General features: G+C 48.6%; 10 protein-coding genes across 10 annotated transcripts; 6 read left to right on the top strand and 4 right to left on the bottom strand.

Moving 5' to 3' along the window:
* Positions 1–602: 602 nt before the first annotated feature.
* Positions 603–2,061, top strand: N7484_000953 (dipeptidase; the record flags this gene model as incomplete). Its single annotated transcript, XM_057111373.1, has 3 exons — positions 603–825; positions 876–1,088; positions 1,139–2,061. The coding sequence occupies 3 exons, from the start codon at positions 603–605 to the stop codon at positions 2,059–2,061; spliced, it is 1,359 nt and encodes a 452-aa protein (XP_056976110.1).
* A 56-nt stretch (positions 2,062–2,117) lies between these two features.
* On the bottom strand, positions 2,118–2,747 carry N7484_000952 (NUDIX hydrolase; the record flags this gene model as incomplete). Its single annotated transcript, XM_057111372.1, has 1 exon — positions 2,118–2,747. The coding sequence occupies one exon, from the start codon at positions 2,745–2,747 to the stop codon at positions 2,118–2,120; it is 630 nt and encodes a 209-aa protein (XP_056976109.1).
* Positions 2,748–3,221: 474 nt separating this feature from the next.
* N7484_000951 (uncharacterized protein) lies at positions 3,222–4,049 on the bottom strand (the record flags this gene model as incomplete). Its single annotated transcript, XM_057111371.1, has 2 exons — positions 3,222–3,716; positions 3,780–4,049. 2 exons carry the CDS (start codon positions 4,047–4,049, stop codon positions 3,222–3,224), a joined length of 765 nt encoding a protein of 254 aa, XP_056976108.1.
* A 1,216-nt stretch (positions 4,050–5,265) lies between these two features.
* On the top strand, positions 5,266–6,435 carry N7484_000950 (glycoside hydrolase family 28 protein; the record flags this gene model as incomplete). The annotated part of the gene is made up of 2 exons (XM_057111370.1): positions 5,266–5,502; positions 5,557–6,435. The coding sequence occupies 2 exons, from the start codon at positions 5,266–5,268 to the stop codon at positions 6,433–6,435; spliced, it is 1,116 nt and encodes a 371-aa protein (XP_056976107.1).
* Positions 6,436–7,503: 1,068 nt separating this feature from the next.
* Positions 7,504–9,071, top strand: N7484_000949 (class I SAM-dependent methyltransferase; the record flags this gene model as incomplete). The annotated part of the gene is made up of 10 exons (XM_057111369.1): positions 7,504–7,533; positions 7,583–7,632; positions 7,680–7,736; positions 7,783–7,812; positions 7,866–7,907; positions 7,963–8,079; positions 8,144–8,169; positions 8,225–8,411; positions 8,471–8,899; positions 8,960–9,071. 10 exons carry the CDS (start codon positions 7,504–7,506, stop codon positions 9,069–9,071), a joined length of 1,080 nt encoding a protein of 359 aa, XP_056976106.1.
* A 605-nt stretch (positions 9,072–9,676) lies between these two features.
* On the top strand, positions 9,677–11,352 carry N7484_000948 (putative flavin-containing amine oxidasedehydrogenase; the record flags this gene model as incomplete). Its single annotated transcript, XM_057111368.1, has 3 exons — positions 9,677–9,733; positions 9,786–11,141; positions 11,194–11,352. The coding sequence occupies 3 exons, from the start codon at positions 9,677–9,679 to the stop codon at positions 11,350–11,352; spliced, it is 1,572 nt and encodes a 523-aa protein (XP_056976105.1).
* A 35-nt stretch (positions 11,353–11,387) lies between these two features.
* On the bottom strand, positions 11,388–13,208 carry N7484_000947 (uncharacterized protein; the record flags this gene model as incomplete). The annotated part of the gene is made up of 4 exons (XM_057111367.1): positions 11,388–11,588; positions 11,642–12,703; positions 12,787–12,880; positions 13,060–13,208. The coding sequence occupies 4 exons, from the start codon at positions 13,206–13,208 to the stop codon at positions 11,388–11,390; spliced, it is 1,506 nt and encodes a 501-aa protein (XP_056976104.1).
* Positions 13,209–14,228: 1,020 nt separating this feature from the next.
* N7484_000946 (M20 family metallopeptidase) lies at positions 14,229–15,697 on the top strand (the record flags this gene model as incomplete). The annotated part of the gene is made up of 5 exons (XM_057111366.1): positions 14,229–14,324; positions 14,397–14,779; positions 14,832–15,224; positions 15,285–15,412; positions 15,462–15,697. The coding sequence occupies 5 exons, from the start codon at positions 14,229–14,231 to the stop codon at positions 15,695–15,697; spliced, it is 1,236 nt and encodes a 411-aa protein (XP_056976103.1).
* A 368-nt stretch (positions 15,698–16,065) lies between these two features.
* On the top strand, positions 16,066–17,971 carry N7484_000945 (Zn(II)2Cys6 transcription factor; the record flags this gene model as incomplete). Its single annotated transcript, XM_057111365.1, has 4 exons — positions 16,066–16,099; positions 16,172–17,117; positions 17,168–17,474; positions 17,531–17,971. 4 exons carry the CDS (start codon positions 16,066–16,068, stop codon positions 17,969–17,971), a joined length of 1,728 nt encoding a protein of 575 aa, XP_056976102.1.
* Positions 17,972–18,089: 118 nt separating this feature from the next.
* N7484_000944 (DUF3237 domain-containing protein) lies at positions 18,090–18,697 on the bottom strand (the record flags this gene model as incomplete). Its single annotated transcript, XM_057111364.1, has 3 exons — positions 18,090–18,306; positions 18,377–18,457; positions 18,516–18,697. 3 exons carry the CDS (start codon positions 18,695–18,697, stop codon positions 18,090–18,092), a joined length of 480 nt encoding a protein of 159 aa, XP_056976101.1.
* Between the last annotated feature and the right edge of the window lie 1,745 nt (positions 18,698–20,442).

Genomic DNA, 20,442 nt, shown 5'->3' with positions numbered 1-20,442 from the left:
TTGTTTGGAATTCCCATTATAGTGATTATGTAGAAGTGCGCCAAGTACAGTATCATAGAGATTTCTTGTCCGATTTATCTTCTAATTCTTTTTTTTCTGAGTTGGCAGGACCTTTTGTTCACTTCCAAGGATCTATGATTCCTACTGAAGAAATCAACGAACAGGCCCGACTGGTTATAGGTCGGACAAAAATAGTCTGGAGATGAAACCAAAAGCTCCGACATTTTGTACTGTGCTATGTAAGCTCAAGTGATCTGTTAATTTAACTTCAATTAAAATTTTAAATTATCACCCGTTGGAGTTCATAATTTGAAATCTGAGGATTACTCAAGTCTTCTGACAGGCCGCCATTCTATAGATGAGTGGTAACTGTCCATGTCTGTAAACGTTTCAAATATGGATAAAAATCATAGCTTAAGTACAGTTCCTTCTACTCTCTATGTCCCGGTCGCTTACAGGGATATCTTTGTCCTCAGCCACTGCGGTTGATTCGTGGGTTCCTTATCTATCGGAAATTATACGGGAGCTCGGGGTTATCGGCTTTATCGCGTGCTTCCCCAACTTCTCCCCGTCACACATCCTCCGGTGACACAAAATCGACAATGGAGAAGGTAACACTGCAGAAGCACTATGAGGCTCTGAGCCAGGATCCAGAAAACCTGGAAATTCGGAAGTCAAAGTCATGTCGGAAGCGAGGCTGGGCTTTGCTGCTCTGCACTGTGCTTGCCGGTGGCTGGTTCCTCAACCCGCACTGTCACCATGTTCACCGTGTTCCTAGCATTGAGGAAAGAGTGCATAACATCTTGACTCAAACACCGCTGATTGGTATGGTTTGCTTTTCAATGTTGGGGCCATCTGGCTAATTTGGGCTGTAGATGGTCATGATGACTTCCCTATCTTTATCCGATCGGTCTTTCATAATCACATTCATGGTGCCAATTTTACGGACGCCTTTCTTAATGGCACACTTCCCGCCCATGTAGACCTGCCTCGTCTGAAGCGTGGTCATGTTGGTGGCACCTTTTGGAGTGTTTTTGTTCCCTGTCCTACCGATTGGACGGACTTTTCTGATGAAACATATGCGCCTAGTAGGTAAACAGATTGTACTTTAAGATCGCAGAATTAACAATAATATTAGGTATACGTCAAACTATGGAACAAGTTGACTTGATGTCTCGTGTTCAGCAGACTTTTCCCGAAGTCTTTTCAACTCCGCCGAATGGCACTACCGCTCTGAGCGCTTTCCAGGAGGGAAAGATTATTTCTCCCCTCGGTATAGAAGGGCTGCACTCAATCGGCAATTCTCTGTCGCATCTTCGCATTTTCTACGAACTGGGAGTCTCCTATGCAACGTTGACTCACAATTGCCACAATCGCTATGCCGACGCCGCGGTTGTTGAACTGTCAGGTGGTGGGGTGAAGAAGTCCGAACCGTTGTGGCACGGAGTCAGTCCGGCGGGCCAAAACGTGGTCTACGAAATGAACCGACTCGGTATGATTGTTGACCTGGCCCATGTGAGCGTGGATACCATGCGTGATGTGCTGGGTGCCGGCAAGACCGAGTGGACCGGAAGTCAGGCTCCGATCATCTTCAGCCATAGCTCGGCCTATGCGTTGTGCCCGCATCCGCGCAATGTACCCGATGATGTCCTTGAACTGGTGCGGCAGAAGAACTCGGTCGTCATGGTTAACTTTTCGCCTGATTTCATCTCCTGTGTGGATTCGGGCCGCGCCGATGGTATCCCGGGTGCTGATCCAGAGCACGCTACCCTCGAGCGCGTCGCGGATCATATCATGCACATCGGGACTATCGCGGGCTTCGACCATGTCGGCCTTGGAAGTGATTTTGACGGTATCCCGACAGTACCTCGGGGACTGGAAGATGTATCCAACTTCCCGGCTCTGATTGCGGAGCTCCTACGCCGAGGATTGAGTGATGAGGATGCTGCCAAGGTAGCCGGTGGCAATTTGTTACGTGTGTGGAGAGATGTTGACCAAGTAGCCCTCAAGATGCAGGCTGAAGGTGCGGCTCCCGTGGAAGATGACTCCCAGACGATCTAGGTGGAGGACGCCATGATAAATCTTGACCGACTGATTGATATAAATATATATTGTTCTTATTTTGGTATTCTCTTTAGTAAATCAAAAGCCCGGGCAAGATTAGGCCCAGCGAAGGGCGTAAACTTGAATGGGCCCGTGCCAGACTGCAAGGACGTCTGTACATCTTCCTCAGTCGCCCACACAAACGCATCATGCGCATCAACCTCTAACACAACAGGAATAGTATCCCGGTTTATGATCTGAGTTTCCCCAGATACTTCACGCACAGCTTCATGGACCTCGACAATGAACGAGTACTTAGCGATGCGAATGAATCGTCCATCCTCACGCCGCTTGTGAGTCCACCCATCAACACTCACGAGCTCAACAATTCGCGAAACATGCAGACCGGTCTCCTCGAGAACTTCACGCACGACACCATCTAGCAGAGTCCTGTCGTCTTCGGGCTCATGAGAACCCCCAGGTCCTTCCCAGCATCCAGGCATCGAGTCAGTCAGCGCTCGTTGAAGTAGAAGAGTCCGTGGTGGTGGGGCTGACTGCGAATCGGATTCAGTCGCGTTTGCATCTTGAAAGAAAATGAAGCCTCCGACGCCGAAGCTATCAAATTCTGGGCGACTTGCTGTAAATTCCGCCGAGGGCACATCAAAGTATGCTAGGTGGGGCGCGACTGTGTAGGGGAAAGCCATGGTTGAGTTCGGTTCCCAGGGGTAATGGTTAATGGTTAAGGGTTAAAGGTTGGGTTGGGTCGGTTCCTGCCCCGCTGATTGTTGACTTTTTACCTGTTTGGTATGACTCATCCGCCTCGTGTTGAAGAGAAAGCGTGAGCTACCAGAAGTTAATAAAGCAGATGCTCTAGAGTAAGGCTTGGACTCGGCGCTCAGAAAATTATTATTCTGCCTAGCTGTATACGAAAATCAAAGCGTTCTACACTTGTAGCTAACATTTGCAGAAGGCGATATAGGATCTGCAATCGACATGCGTTTCCGATATATAGTCGTGTTTTTGAGCTGGTATTCGTGAGGACCGCTTGGTGCTAGTTAATTTTGTTGTCCCGCGATCATTGTTGTATCGGTCGAATTGTCGACGCAACAAATTGAAACATTTTTTAGACCTATTCTGTGCATTATGTAAAAAGCAAACTCCCCAAATTATACTTTGCATCATTTCCGGTCTAAGATATAGATCCAGTGGAACACGTCAGGGGTATAAGCGGACGACGACACGGGGCCCGCAGGGGCTTTTAATGGTGTCCGGGATCGAAGAGTCCAGTATTGATCGAGAATGGAATTTCCCCCGAAACGGAAGGTTGAGTATGACATTACAATCCAAGTCGTGTGTTTCTGCGTCAATGGCACGAGATGTAGACCGAGTAATTCGACAGGGGACAGAGTGATTGAGGGCTGGGTGGCTAATAGCTCTCGAACAGCTGGGCAAAGTTGTTCATCCGTCGCCGCGAAATGCCGGTCGGTCGCGGTAGCGATGGCATCACTGGTACTTTTGTCGAGAATCACGTCGAAGGGGGCGAACGGCAAAAGGTCCGAAACATGGCTCCAAGATAGCAAGTCGGCCCGCTGCCAGTGCATCGCCTCTGCGGGAGATTTCTGGCTTTCATGTTCCTGTCCAAGACGGACAGCTTCTCCGGAGAAGTCGACATTCTGTGTCAAATCACTATGGTGAGTGGAAATGGGTTGTGAATACACGGTCTAGCTAATACTCACGACAATGCCATTGCCCTTCCAGTGGCGCTCCACACACGCGTCACGCAGTTTCAAGCCCAATTGGGAAACGCCTGGGCCCAGGTGCAGGACGCGTGGTTGTCTGACTGGTCGGCTTTCTAGATCAGACACCACGGCGTCGATTAGCGCCTCGCCAGAATTCAGCCACTCGCCCACATCCCGACCGGTCGCAAATCGGTCATCCCAAAACTCTGCGTTGTCATAATCTGGGGCCCCAGTAACCTTTTGCGCTTTACCCGTTGAGATTGCCATGCTCGAGGAAGAATGAAAAGTCTGCAAGTGATTTACTCCACGTGGTCATGTGACCAGTATTGGTCTATAGCATTGCACCTTCTCTCAACTAATTTAGAAAATAAATTGCCATTCGCAATCCCGGTCCCTTTTCTCATGTCCATGCTTAGTGTCAAACTCAACTACTCTATTCATTTCAAGGTATCCGTAATTGCACACGTGGACTTAAGCTCCACTGCCCAGAAGCTAAGTTAAGCACAATTATCTCTCCATATTAAGCTCCTTGCTGGGAAGCTTCTCAATGATCACGAGCTTTGAAGATCCATAATTCTTTCTAAGTCCCAATGTTTCCCAAATTTCATTTTCTGATCTATGCATTCAAATTGGATTCGACTTCCAGCGAGTTGGTCTAGCTTTGACAAGTCGGAAAGTTGGAACAACCTTGGAACACTGAGTTTTAGGAGCTCCATGCCCAGATTAAAGAAGCTATAGTACATTAACATAACGTGGAACATAAGCATCATGGCACAAATAACCTCCACGATTGGCCCACGAATCCTCTTAAATGATTGGTCGATAACATATAGGCTAATATATCTCCACTTGCTAATTAGGGGGCATCTTCACCAACCTTGAACCTTGGGAATTGATTAATGTAATCTTCCACGAATGGCCATGGGTTACATTGTGGATCCGCAACAGCGTCATCGGAATTTCTTCGGTAGATGCTTGACAGGAACAGTAGACTCGGGAAACTCGGCTCTATGACCGTCTGGGCCTAATTGAGCAAGGTGAGACGTGATGGGTCCGCCGAATGTCCATCATTGCTTGTTTCAGGGGGTCCATTAGCCACCAATGTCGAATTGAATGGCTCGGCCGTTAGAGATTGATGGGTCCCGCCAAAGCACCAGTTCTTCACCGAGCTAACATGGGTAGAATGATCCTCTTCAGCCCCTGGTTTCTGATGGAAATTGCCCCAACAAAGAAATTCCAGATGAATCCCAAAGGGGGAGTGGTAGGGTGGACACATCTTGCTGGAGCCCCGGCGGGATCTACCGAACGCATCGTGGACTATAAGTAGGGGTATATCTCGCTTCTGATCATGGTCAGTCTGATTATCATTCTCGACTACTTTCACTCTTTTTTGGTATTCTGTTGATCAGAGCCCACTCATTCTTTTGAAATTTCCTTGCCTCTACTCTCGCTATCAAGTTCTGTTGAACAGAACTATCCAACGATGCCTTCCTACATTTCGCACCTCATGTGCGCCGGCCTGGCTGCCAGCCTTGCCGTTGCCGCCCCCACCCCCTCGCGTGTTTCGGATGCGATCAAGAGATCCTCATCCTCTTGCACCTTCACCGATGCCGCCAGTGCCACGGAGAGCAAGACTGATTGCTCCACTATCGTCCTCAGCAACATTGAGGTCCCCGCTGGCGAGACTTTGGACCTGTCTGATCTGAACGATGGAACTGAGGTAAGATCGCTGCTAAAACACGCATTTTCCAACCAGCATACTGAATGCATATAGGTCATCTTCTCAGGCACCACCTCCTTCGGTTACGAGGAGTGGAGCGGTCCTTTGATCAGGATCTCCGGATCCAGCATCACCGTCACGGCCGAGGACGACGCCGTGATTGACGGAGACGGTTCTCGCTGGTGGGACGGCGAAGGTACCAACGGTGGCAAGACCAAGCCCAAGTTCTTCTATGCCCACTCCCTGGATGATTCGACTATCTCGGGTCTCTCCATCAAGAACACCCCCGTTCAGGCCATCAGTGTCCAGTCCGACAACCTTATCATCAAGGATGTTACCATCGACAACTCCGACGGCGACGACAACGGTGGCCACAACACCGACGGCTTCGATATCAGCGAGTCCACCTACATCACCATCACCGGCGCAGTGGTCAAGAACCAGGACGACTGCGTTGCTATCAACTCGGGTGAGAACATCTACTTCTCGGGCGGTACCTGCTCCGGTGGACACGGTCTGTCCATTGGATCCGTTGGTGGCCGCGACGATAACACCGTGAAGAACGTCACCTTCACTTCGTCCACCGTGAGCGACTCCGCGAACGGTGTCCGTATCAAGACTGTTTACGACGCGACTGGTACCGTCTCCGATATCACTTTCTCCGACATCACTCTCTCCGGTATCACCGACTACGGTATTGTGATCGAGCAGGACTACGAGAACGGCTCCCCGACCGGTGACCCAACCAACGGTATCACCATCTCCGACGTGACCGTTGATGGCATCACTGGCTCCGTCGAGAGTGACGCTGTCGAGGTGTACATCCTGTGTGGTGATGGTAGCTGCTCTGACTGGAGCTGGAGCGGCGTTGACATCACCGGTGGCAGCACTAGCGATGACTGTGAGAACGTGCCCTCGGGTGCCTCGTGTTAGAGTGCTGCATGGTACTTTTGCGTTTGACTTGGTGTAACTTGGTACATTTCCCGGGAATCTTGCCGGTGCATCAAGCTGCAGCTAATTCTAGACAGCCATGGTGCCAGGGCGTAGTCATCCTTCCCGGACCTCGGGAACACCCACCCGTTGGCATTGATAGCGGGAGCTTTGGACATTGCGATGCTTGTAAAATTTATATAGGCCATATAGATTCTATCGAACCACTTGTAATATAGACCATTTCTCTCCACCTCTGCAGATCTTAATACTATGTAGTTTCTTCCATATTTGTTTGAATTGATTTGATTTGGTTTTTGGTTTCACTATCTACTCTTTAGTGTATTTTTGCTTTTCCTCTTTCCGTTTTCCCCTTCCTGCATACAATTCACGGGAACGGCTCGGACGACCGCAGCAATCCGAGAATCCGTTAAACTTAGCTGCGCCGTGCCAGCTTGGCAAACAGCCACGTCCAACATTCGGTGAGAGTGGACCTCGGAACGGCGCGCATTGGCCAACAACATGGAAACGCACAACCCTCCCATTCGAGGAAAGCCCCATTAGACGTATCATGTAAAATTCTGGGAAAACAAAACTATTTGAATTATGCTCGAACGGACCAATGATGGCAAACAGATGTGCACTGCAGGAAACCCAGACGGGTACTAATGCAGGTGGCCCATGTCCTATTGGCTTGGAGAAGTTCTCCTTTGACATCGTTCAACAACTCAGCGTCACGGCTCAGTCCCACTGTGCCGTCAAGGACACGAACCTTCTTTTGTTTTTCTGGCTCGGATGCGGGACTCGCTTTCCGTGCAAAACACAAACCAACAAACACAAGCCTGCTGGAGTCGGTCTTGCCAATCAATTTCCCTGAAGGTGAAGTGGGGAGGCCGTAGCGGGGCGCGTCAAAAGCCAAAAACCACAAAAGCTGGGCACAAGTGGTCCCAATCTTTCCTTCTTTTCTTCGATTGGAATCCCCTTTTTTCACACCTGTTATTCCCGCAACTACTGATCTGACACCGTTTATTCTTGTTTTTTACCCCTTGCCATTTATACCATCTCTGCATTATGGCGGATGAGAGTCAGGAAATCTCAGTAGTAGGTTTTTTTATTTATTTGCTGCAGGTGCTGTGCTAACCGGGTTTAGGATCCGAGTCTGCACATTGCCGATGCGAGCTATCCTGATGACTGGCAATCGTAAGTGAGATGCATGATCTACAAGACCTCATTCTAAGTTTTGTCAGGGAGACTACCTCGATCGGTTCCTCGATCTACCGAGGTTTAATGGAAAATGGTCGTCGGTGAGTCGAACACGTTATAACAATGAACAAAACTAATTACAAGTAGCTATCAAACGCTGAGCAACAAAGAATATCTGTACGGGCTTTAACTGCAACAATGATAAACCATACCTTTTAACGTGATCACAGGATCCCTTCGGATGACCAGATGTTTGATTCTTATGAAGCTGGGTATGCCAATTCGTTCCGAATGGAACGTCGATCCCTGATACTAATGATCCTCAAGACATTTGGTCGCGCTCGTCTTGGAATCGGACCGAGAGAATCCTCTTTTTCGAGCACCTATCGGGAATAGGCCAGAGCACATCCTCGATCTAGGCACGGGAAAGGGTACCTGGGCTATGTGAGCACAAACAAGAACATGCCACGCTATGCGACCAACCAGAATGAGGCTGACCAAATTTTAGCGATGTCGCAGACATGTTTCCTGATGGTGAGATCTACCTCAACTCTAAACACTGATTATTTGAAGTCCTAACGAGTCCCAGCAACCGTTCGCGGCGTGGACCTGTTCCCACCCCCCGTAACCTGGATGCCGCCCAACTGCATTATCGAGGTAGACAACGCCCTGGAAGAGTGGACATGGCAGAACCCATTTGATTTAGTTCACCTACGAATTATGATCGGTTCATTCGATCCAGGCGAGTGGGACCGAGTCTACAAACGTATCTACGAGTAAGTACCATACTCCCGCATCACCATCAATACTTTTGCACCTTCTAACATCAACCCAGCAACCTACGCCCCGGAGGCTGGATAGAACAACTCGAGGCCTTCCCCTGCATTGACTGCGACGATGGCAGCATCCCCAAAGACAGCATCCTCCGAACCTGGGGCCCAAACATGTTGGCATGTGGCAAAGCCGCAGGCCGAGAATGCGACATCCTCGATACGATGGCAGGCTCGATCCGTAAAGCTGGATTTGTGGAAGTGCACGAGAAGGCCTACAAATGGCCTATCGGTGCATGGCCACGTGATCAAAGGTACAAAGAGGCTGGTGTCGTCAACTTTCAGCATTGGATGGATGGCATGGAAGGGTGGTGCATGTGGCTGCTTACTAAGTTTGGGACTCCTCACCCGTGGACAAAGGAGGAGGTTGTTGTTTATGTTGCGAAGATGCGGAGTGAACTTAAGAACCCGCGGTATCATGGGTATCAACGGGCGTAAGTTTCTATTATTCTGTGTGTGTGTGGCTGTTTGGATGGTACTAATGGGATATGCAGGCGACGTGTGTGGGCGCGGAAGCCTTATGAGGGTGAATGCTTGCCGACTCCTGACTCGATGCCTCATTCGTCAAAGCCGCCCGTGCCGGAGGCGTCGCAGCGAAGGCAGTAGCCTGTTTTCTGTGTCCTCCTGTTGATTGAAGCGGGTTTCTTACGCACCAAATGACCACGGCCTCGATGGATCGTCGCCACATTAATGTTCTCTTTGTGTAGCATGCCCATCTGACTGTACGTTTGGAGCTGCCCTGGATGGCGTTCCTTGACATTTTCGGGTTTGGAGGCAGTGTCATATTTGCTTTTTCTGCGTTTTCATGGCTTGAAAGAAATGATGAAGACCACTACTTAATGAAGGCACATACCATTGGGAATAGTTGCGCCAAGATCACTGGACATTTGGGAGGCTCTGCCCAAATCGTAGTTTAGGCCTTCGGGATTGACCCTAATGTTAGACAATAAACCCTGTTTTTGAAAGATAGAGTTTAAGCTTGACAAGCATCATCCTGTCTAGCCTTCCAGGGTTAGAAGTTTGGTCTTCATTGATTTTCTAGGCCGGTGATTGGTCCATCGCGAGGAATGCTCGGCCCTGACATCACCACGATCGCGTTGCATCGCGTCAAGATTTCAGGTCAAGCCGATTATCTCTTTAAATTGCGTGGCACTCTCAGCTTTGTCTGCAAAAGCCCAAGATTTTGCGTATTACACAGATCCCAACTTGCAATGTCGGAAGTAAGCAGAAAGAAGGTGGCTATCATCGGAGCTGGAGCCGCAGGCATGGTATGTGCTCAACACTGCATCAAATGAGCCAGACCTCTAAATCCATTACTAGTCATGCGCGGCAAAGCTAGCAAACCATCCAGACAAATTCAAGGTCACAATGTTTGACATTGACTCCCATACAGGCGGCCAGGCCACCTCAATCCCACTGGATGAATCCAAGCATGGAGCAAGCTGGTTGAATGACGGAGTCCAAGGCGGTTCAGCCATCTTCCGTCACACATTCCGCTTCTTCCGCCAATACGGATATGAACCTCAGCCAGTCCAGCTGCAAGTATCTTTTGGTAAAGGCCCAGACAACTTTTGGACAAACGTGTTTCCCAGCCCCCTTGTTGATCAGCATTCCCGAGAAATCAAGAAGCTGGGCCGGGTGCTGAAATGCATCAAATACATGATGCCGATTCTAGGTATTATGCCGGTCAAAGTGATTCTACGTTTGTTCGGATTCAGTCGCGATTTCAGCAATAAGATGGTGTTGCCGTTGCTGGCGTTGTTTCTTGGAACGGGAAATCAGACACCTAATGTTTCAAGTGTCCTTCTGGAGCGATTGTTTGATGATCCGCAGATGAAGTTGTGGGAGTATGATCCGGATACTTTATTGCCGAATCTACCGGTGATGTATACGTTTCCAAATCTGGGAGATTTCTACAAGGACTGGGCTTCGGATCTCCGATCAAAGGGGGTTGATATTAAGCTCAACTCTTCTGTGACGATTTTAGAGCGCAGTGCAAAAGCTGTAGTATTGGAAGTCCGAACAAAGACAAGTGATGATGGCGAGGAGTTGTCGGAACCGATGACGGCCACCTTCGACGAATTAGTTCTCTGTTGTCCTGCCGACGAAGCAAAGACACTTCTCGGCCAACAAGCCACATGGCGAGAAAAGTGGGTTCTGGGTGGTGTGAAATTCTTCAACGACATCACCATTACCCATTCGGATTCCGATTACTTTCAGAAAATCTTCGAGGCGCAATATGATCCAGCACTTTGTGCACAACCGACCACTAACGAACGAAAGAATCAGATTGCATTTGCCGAACAAAAGCCCGTCTGCCAGAAAGATGGTTGGCGAGGATATCGGCCAATGTATTATACGCATTCTTTTGCATCTGATCCAGACAAGATTGAGATGGGATTTGACTGCACGAACTACCAGCACCAGTTCCGTGATACCTTAGGTGCGGGTAATCCACCACGACCGCTGGATCAGCATGTCTTCCAGACTATTTTCTTGAATGACCAGCAAAAGGATATGTGGACGTGGAACGATATCGACACGACAAAAATTATTGGACGGAAGTGGTGGCATCAGTTTGGTCATCGGTGGCAGCATTATCTTCGTGTCGTCCCAGGGATGATGTTCATTAATGGCAAGAATCGAACTCATTATGCGGGCAGCTGGACTATGGTTGTAAGTATATTATGTCGGGCAATTTTTTACCTGAACTAACCCGAAAAATTAGAATATGCACGAGATTGCTTGCATCTCCGGAATCGCAGCTGCCCACCAACTAGGCGCAGCCTACGAGCCATTCGATGATTTCGCCGAAGATTTCTTCGGTAAATATCTACTGGTCTGCCATGGAACACGTTATAAAAAAGCGAAAGCAAAGCAAACTTGAATCTTGCTTTGGGTCATGTATAATATTCATAATATCTAGAGAACATATCGGAAGCTCTCAATCTCGTGGTCGGTTTTGTTGGAGAATTCATCCTGTAGTTCCTCTGCCTCAGTCAATTGTCTCGGGGATCCGTAAAGGCGATCGCGGCGGCGGTTTTCCCAGATATAGAACACGTAAAGGCAAATTAAGAAGAAGATTCCCAGAATCAAGCCAGACATAGCTGCTTTGATACCGGTCTAGATTTAAATTAGTAATGAGGATACAGAGGACAGGAGAATGATTCACTCACGGGGTACGAAGGCTTCTCAGCGGGAAGGAAGAACTGTGGCCCCACGATATTTCCGACACAGTATGCGATAAACATCAAGGCACTGACGGTACTCTTCTTTGTGAACCCAGCGACGTTTGAACTGATGAGACTTAGTGATAGGGGGATGTTGACTGCAAACACAGCTCCCAGAGATAACCCCGTCAGGCGACCGGTACGGTTATCATCATCTAGCTTCCAGATGAGAGCCATCCCAATAACTGAGACAGAACAGTTCAGTATCATCATGGGAATTCTAGAAGAGCGTACAAAGGTGGCAAATCCCGATGTAAGCAGCAGGAAGACGATCTGCGCAGCACCCGTGGGCATCTGCATAATCAAAGACTTGAGGTTGGAGAATCCAAAGCCTGCAATAATAATAGATGAAAAGCTGGTAATACCACCATTGCAGAGGTTGACACAAAGGGTATACAGCACAAGACACCAGGTCTGTGGATCCTTGATCGCCATGAGAACCTGGTTCCACCGGAACTTGCCCACATCCATGACACCAGTCTTGTTACTGAGTGTTCGCTGCAAAGCAATCGCCTTCTCAGTCTTATTGAAGAACACGACCTTGGCTGGGGAGTCTGGCAAGAAGACCGCAAGGATAATTCCGTAGGCAGCAGTGACAGCGCCTAGGATAAGGAATAGCAATTGCCAGCTATTGACATTGTTGTTCTTAATAAGGCCAATTCCGTATGCAATCAGACCACCAATAATGGATGCGATGCAGTTTCCAAGAAACCAAGCTGCCTGTCTAGCTGGCTGCTCTTCTCTCTTGTAGAACATTCCTGTGATTAAGGCAAAGCCAGGGGCGATCGATGCTTCACCGACTCCCAAGAAGAATCGTGCTGCCATCAGCCCGCTCCATGATTTGCAGGCTGCATGGCACATGAGAACTCCACCCCATATGAACACGGCTAAACTCAAGTATTTTCCGAGAGGGAGTCGTACGATTAGGTATGAGCTGGGCCAACTCCACACAAGATATCCGAAGTAGAAGACCGCGGACGACCAATTATATTCTGTGCCTTTGAGGTGCTGGATCAAGCCGTGTGTGATCAGCAATAATTCATTGCAAACAGCCCCAGCAAGGGGCTGGGGGGAAAGGGGTGAGTAAATACCAGGTCTTCTGTTAATCCAAATAATGTTGCCTGACTGAGGGCTAACTTGTCCATATATTGCAGCATGTAACAGAATCCCATGAGAGGGATGAGACTGGAAGGATGTTAGAAAACATTTTCTCGGGTAACTATGAGCAATTGGCTCTATTGATAAGGAAGAGCACAAGGGGTCCAATTGAGTTCATTCCACTGTTCGAGGCGTGTTGAATGGAATAGGGCAAGTGTTGTGATAAAGAATAGCTGCCGAAGTATAATCACATCATGAAAACTTACAAGAGGTCAAGTTTCCAAAGAACTTTTCTTTCCATCTGTGGTGTAGAATGTGTTTCCAGAACTTCGCCAAAGTCCACATCTTTTGCTGCGGGATTGGATGGTGCTTTCAATATGTCGAGATCGACTGAACCAGGTGGTTGTTTTTCCATCTTGGATATTGTGATTTAAGGAAAACAGAATTCGAAAGCAAAAACGGAAAAGGTGGCCTTTCAAATTGAAAGAGTAGCAGAAATTGGTAAGCAACGAAGATCAAAAGTTTCTAGGCTGTGAATTGATTATTGACAATGCAAACCCCAGACGGCTGCACCCCCCATACATAACCTCGATCATGGAAAGAGTGGCGAAAGGCGGATCTCCCCCGCATTCAGTACATCGTATTGAGGTGCCAATTCTATGACACATAAAGCATCGTTCAAGCCACATACCATACTCTATACCCTCGGCCGAGGGCAGCTAGGCGACGATATACGCCACAGGAAGATCGTTCAGTAACAAGCGGCTACAAATATCGGCAGTCACTCGCGACTATAAAGGATTTCAGATGCCGATACGAGGTCCTATACGCTTCGGGGAGATTAATAGAGTTACCTGGCCCCGCCTATTGATAACGACGTTCCTGCCAAGTCCCGGAGATTAGGGCTCTCATCGGCAGACTGGCCAATGTTGTCGTTCCGTCGGCAATCAGCCCCGGACCTCCTCCTATCGGCAACCTACTTACCTATTAGAAAGCAGTCAAAGTCATGGATTACACCGAACACTGATCTGCCTAGATTAGAAACACGATAGTCACTGGTGTGTCATAGTTTTACCCCACAAATTGAAAACGTGGGGAGACGACCCACCCTTTGCCGACAGACCAAATTCCAGCTCATGAGCTCGCCTAGCGGAAATCCAATTTAGCCATGCCGCTATCAAGGATTACAGGGTCCAAGTTCGATCGTCGGCAAACGCCATCCGAAGAGTTTCACCGGACTTCCGATCTTATCGATAGGGAAACGATGCCTCGGGTGTGGCGAAAGAGGCCCCTCTTCTATTATCTATTAAATCATGATGGCCCCTCGAAAATAATGGGAAGATTTAGGTAGTTTTGCTAAACGTACACCAGACGTACACCCTCCGGAGATCTCCATCATATTGCTAGCATCTTAATACATTAGACCATTTACGACATGACTGTTTCCGCCGTTCAGTTAGAGACTGTGCGAGCATCCGTCGATGCCGCGCTGGAAGCATTGAACGACTCGCTACGCAAATTGAACCACGAGGTAAGTTGCACCGCATCATTAGAGTTTCCTTTCAAGCTGCGCCCAAATCATTAACGTCTCTTATCGTTTAAGATCTGGTCGAATCCCGAACTTGCCTACCAAGAGCACCGTGCCCACGACACCATCTGTGACTTCCTCGAGCAACAGGGATTCACTGTCACTCGCCATGCGTATGGATTAGATACTTCGTTTGAAGCCCTCAGTGGATCGGGTGGGCGATTGATCAACTTTAACGCCGAGTACGACGCGCTTCCCGATATCGGCCACGCCTGTGGCCACAACCTTATCGCGACCAGCAGTATCGCTGCGTTTCTCGCTCTCTCTTTTGCATTGAAAAAATATGGGGTTCCTGGACGAGCAAAATTGTTAGGAACACCAGCTGAAGAGAACGGAGGAGGCAAGGCTAAACTGATCGATGCCGGAGCCTACAAGGACGTGGACATTTGTCTCATGGCGTGAGTTTCCAGCTTTATTTTTTCTCGTGACAATTCCTAATTCCTCATCTAGTCATGGTGGATCCCAAACATTCTTCCCGGACAAGCCGGAAATTGTGGGAGTCGCCGGAACACTTATGAACGCGCGCAAAAATATTCATTGCGAGTTCTCGGGCAAGAGCGCGCATGCCGGTGGAAACCCGTGGGCCGGAGTCAACGCCTTGGATGCGTTGGTGGCCTCTTATAATAACGTGGCAGTGCTTCGTCAGCAACTTATGCCGGACCAACGTGTCCATGTTGCTTTCACAGACGTTCCCAAAGTGGCCAATGTGATTCCAGCTTATACCAAGGCCTTCTGGCAGGTTCGGAGTCCGACATTGAAGGGACTCAATACCCTTGTGGCCAAGGTCCGCAATTGCATTGAAGCTGGTGCTTTGGCTACTGGATGCCAAGTAACAATCTCAGAGTAGGCTCTTCCCTGTTATCTTTTCATTTCACAAATCACTGACTCGGTATTTCCCTTCAGGGATGAGCTCTACACTGACGTCCGACTGAATGATACACTCTGTGAGAGATACAAGGTTCACATGGACTCTTACAACCGAAATGTGATGAAGCGTGACGACAAAGTCTTGACGGCTTCATCAGATATTGGTAGGTCATCAAGGATTTTTTGAAAACGCAGAGCTGACGTTTTGAATAGGAAATGTTAGCTATGTTGTCCCTACCCTACACACAATGTTCGGCATTCCCACGGAGGGTAATAGCTTCCCTCATCATCCTACATTTACAGCCGCGGCTGGAACAGATGCGGCACACGCGGAGGCAATTATTGTTGGCAAATCGCTTGCCTTGATCGGATATGATATGGCCACCAACAGTGAGATGTACGAGACTGCTCGCCGACAATGGCAAGAGGAGATTGCCCGTGAGGATTAGGATATGGGGAATAGAGTTATTAATTGTATACCCAAGGCTATTTCTCTCGATATGCAAATAGCTATGAATATAATAGTACGGTACATGAACTATTAGCATATTGAAACATAGTAATTCCGACTTGAAAAAGCAATCAACTGAAATCAACTGCCGCTGTCATCCTATTTTAGTCAAACCTAATGCAATGCACGTAATGCCTTACATATCGGGTGTCTAGACCCACTTTAATCCCGGCTTATCGGCTTCGGCTCCAGGTTTCTCTCGGAATCGATGATTCAATTCTCCCCTCTTCCCCACCCACCCTCTCCCCCGTCGATGTGTGAAGATTAATCCACTGGATCTAGCGAGAGGTGGGGGATTGACTCTTCATGTCTGGACGGAACGCGCCGCGCTCAAAGAGTGGTTAGTTCTCCCCCAATTCTGAATCTCCATACGTCTCCGACATCGCGACTAATTCGACTTTACTCCACTCAGGCTGCAGCACCTGTCGTCGGCGCAAGGTGAAATGCGGCGAAGAACGCCCCGTCTGCAAGCGATGTTTGAATCTTCATCTGAGCTGCGAATGGGGCGTTCCGGTGAAGCGTGGCCGCAGTGCACAAATTCGACATCTGCAGCCCGCTCTGACGGCCCCAGATCAGGTGCTTTGGCCGGCGTCGGAAGCTGGTGATATGGTGGTGGACCTTTCGCATGACGCCCTGCTCGATGGCTTCTCACCAGTTTCCTGGCCTGGCGATACCCTACCTTTGGAGCCTTCTTTAGAGCCTTCGCAAGTAACACCTTTTTATCCGCCCATCGCCCCCATTCGAATAGCAACGCCCCTCTACCCCCCATTGATGGGTGGTAGCGAGCTCGCGTGTGCCAACTCTCTCACGCTCACTGAGCATGACCAAAAATATTTCCAATACTTCCCCTCGTCGTCAATCGTTTACTATTATATGAAAGGATGGAATTGGAGCAGCTTGTGCTATCTATACCAAGGTCCGGCTGCCACGAATAAAGTCATTATGCGAATGATTTTGGCGTTGTCCGCAAGCGACATGCATCGTCATGGATTGGCTGTCCGATCACCGGGTCGACCAACTGCTGAAGACCACGGACGATATCACTACAGTTTGGCCGTTAAGGAGTTCCGGCAACTCCTGGAGACGCCCCGGAGGCAGGTCTCCGTGGCCGAGCTGGAGATAATATTTGCCACCATGTTTCTCATGGTTACCTACGAATGGCAATTCGGACACTCTGTGCGCCATCTGCAGCTTCATTTACACGGGGTACGCTCCTTGCTTGAATCCCATCCCCAGCTTTTTCGGCTCAAAGACGTCAATGACGTATTTTTGTCTGCTGAAGACGAGACGACATCCCCGGAGGATGCAGTCGCCACGAAAGTTTCATTTATACCAGAACAATTTCTTCTCTGGATGCTGTAAGTTTTCGAAAATTTATTTAAGTCTGAACCTTCACTCACATAAACAGGTACATTGACGCCAGTTGTCGACCGATGGGCCTGACGGAATCACTTTACGACTATGTCATGAAATCCAATAACCCTGCATTACATCCCGATCATCTGCATCGATGTGCTCGCCTGTGGGGCCGATGTTTCTGGGGTGAGCAGTATCCGGACCAAGAGGTCTTAGATGACATTGAAAATTATCGTGCACTAGAGCTACTACACACCGGGTTTCACCTGCGCTATCGCACCTGGAAAATTTTGGTAGACTCCGAGTCTGGAACCGATACCACCGAGTCACTGTTCCGTGAGATCATTTCCATGCGCGACGTATGTGCTTCAATCCCGCGCAGACTTTCGTTTTGAGTCACAACTAACGATTTTAGAAATATTCCGACCTGTTCATAACCGCCAAATTTGCCGGTGCTGTTTCCGCCCGACGTACTCTTAACACTATCTACATGGGTGTTTGTACATTCCACGCCCAGATTCTACTCCACCGCCGATTGCTCTGCGTAGACAGTCCACCAGCGGCAATCCATAGACAAGCCACAGCCGGGATCATAGACATCGCCCGCAAGCAATTCATAGCCGATCCCCGGCTTTTACGACGTCTACATTGGCCTATGCTAATGGCCATCATCGAGACAGACGATGCCAACCACCAAGTGTGGCTCCGACAACGCCTATTCGAGCTACGCGACTTTCACTCAGAGTACGTCTGGGCCAACGAGATGGCCGATGAAATCCTGGCTCGGCAGGACGTGGGCCAGGGCTTCTACGTGAACCTCGCTGAGCTACTACTCCAGCGATGCCATGCGCCATGATGCGTTTGTGATGCTTTTGTATACTTAGCCGTAATGTCTATAGACCTATTAATGTGTGGCTTTGAACGTCACGATACATGAGAATCGCGATTGCGACTCAAGCTCCAGCCGATCGGTCTCATGGACTATTCTCCAAGAAATACGCATCGTATGCTACCTCGCCCTTGGCTCTTGTAGCCCGTCCAACAATCACACGGTCATTCATCCACTTGTACTTCTCATGTCCGGTCTCAATCCGCACATGGAGGTGGAACCAGTACTGGCTCGGATCAACAGGTCCGCCCTCCATGAGTGCTTGAAGCACCTCTGGAGGCCCTGCCCGAGTTCCTTCGGTACTGCAATGCAAACCACTGTTAATTCATGCTTATCTACAAGTACAGGCAACCAAGGCAAGACAACACTCACCGAATATAAAGGAATGCCCCGTCATCGCTCTTGATCACGTAATTCGTGTTCACATGAGTTGTTTGATCCTCCTCCACGATCCTGAATCCATCCATCAGCCAAACGTCATTTCAAATTCAAGAAGTTACTTTTCACTTACATAAAATCCGCACCTCCGGGTACAACCTCTCCCTTGAAATGCGGTCCATTCACAACACCCGACATAATCGGCACGCAACGCCGCCGACCGTAAGGCCCGTGGCCAATCTCCATAGGCGTATCAACCGCACATCGGAGAGTGAACAAGTGGCTCAGTTTAGGGGGTGGTGCGATTGTGTCCATTGTTGAATAGTAATAATTGGGGTGAGTAAGAAGGTAGATGCAATCTGGAGGGCTTAAGTAAGGTTGATCCGATTCAAGTGGGACTTCTCCCCACATCCGGCCTTTTCGGCACGCTTCCACATTCCATGTTAATCTGTGGACATATATCAAGGTGATAATCGGTGAAATTCCTACCTACTTAGATTGTTACTTTATCCTATATAAACTTCAAGTTTGAGTGAAGAAGATTGGCTTGTTGCTGTAATAAACCGATGCGGTTTTCACTAGACCTCGGAAGACTATATTTCACTCGAACCAAATACCGGCGAAGTTGCCGAGCCTTTTGACATCATCCACTGCACAAGCTTCATGACTCCACCACTTGCCGATTTTTCCGGTTCCAAGGTTTCTAGTAGGGCTTTAAACAACACATGCAAAATTCTCTCTATTAACTTCTAGTGTCCCTGGTGCTTGTTCTGGAAAACTGACTTTTCTAGGTTGGGGCTTATTTTTAGGTTAAGAACACATTCATCATTAGTCTCGCCACGCTGCCTCTGAGCTTGACCATGTAATCATTTCTTATTGTAAATGAAAGGAGTCAGAGTTGCAAAACAATCTTCTCCGATGTCCCTTATGGACACGAAATGATAATAATAGTTTTTTTTTTTTTTTTTTTTGTGGAGTCTCTATCAAAACCGTTATGATAGGAAGACGTTATAGCAAATTATTAAATGAATGAGAGAGAGAACTTCGAATATAGGTATAAGGCTCTACGTATTTAAGGCAGAAGTATTTTGATGCTACATTCATTATGAATTATCATCGAGAGCCTCACTTGTCCATTCTAGCAGCCTTTCGGATGTTGAAATAGTATTGGGGTGGTCAATCCCCAAGGTCTTTTCCTGTCGAGCTAGGCAATCTTGGAGTAGACTGATAGCTTGGGACTTTTGACCTAAGGAATTCCAGGTCCAAGAAAGGTTGGACATACTCGCAAGTGTACTTGGATGGTCGTCGCCGAGCTTCACCTTGCTTATTTTCATCACCTGCAACTGAAGCCTCTCGGCCTCCATGTAACGGCTTTGGCGCTCAAGTGTCGACGCGAGATTGCCCATACTTGTTAGGGTAGTAGGATGATGTTCGCCGAGTTTCTTCTTGCTTATTTCCATTTCCTGTATCTGGAGCTTTTCGGCCTCCTTATAACGGCCTTGCCACCAGAATATCAATGCGAGATTACCCATGCTCACTAGGGTGTCGGGATGATCTTCGCCGAGTTTTGTCATGCTTATTTCCATCACCCGCTTCTCGAGCTTTTCAGCCTCTACTAATTGGCCTTGGCGCTCAAGCGTCATTGCGAGGTTACCCATGCTTATCAAGGTAGTAGGATGATCTTCGCCGAGGTTTGTCTTGCTGATTTCCATCACCTGCACCTGAAGCTTTTCGGCCTCTATATATTTGCCTTGGAGCTCAAGCGTCATTGCGAGGTTACCCATGTTTATCAGGGTAGTAGGATGATCTTCGCCGAGGTTTGTCTTGCTGAATTCCATCACCTGCACCTGAAGCTTTTCGGCCTCTATATATCGACCTTGGCGCAAAAATGTCACGACGAGGTTACCCATGCTCACCAGGGTATGAGGGTGATCTTCGCCGAATTTTGGCTTGCTCGTCTCCATAACTTGCACCTGAAGTTTCTCAGCTTCCTCCCATTGGCCCTTTTGCCCGTATGCCATTCCCAACAGTGCTGTACTATGAAGAGAATCTTCATCCTC

Source organism: Penicillium longicatenatum (assembly GCF_028827895.1).
Source record: "Penicillium longicatenatum strain IBT 33135 chromosome Unknown contig_1_segment0_segment0, whole genome shotgun sequence".
In the NCBI taxonomy this organism is placed as follows: domain Eukaryota; kingdom Fungi; phylum Ascomycota; class Eurotiomycetes; order Eurotiales; family Aspergillaceae; genus Penicillium; species Penicillium longicatenatum.
The sequence above is the reverse complement of the archived record's forward strand: the minus strand, read 5'-3'. Positions and strand labels throughout refer to the sequence as shown.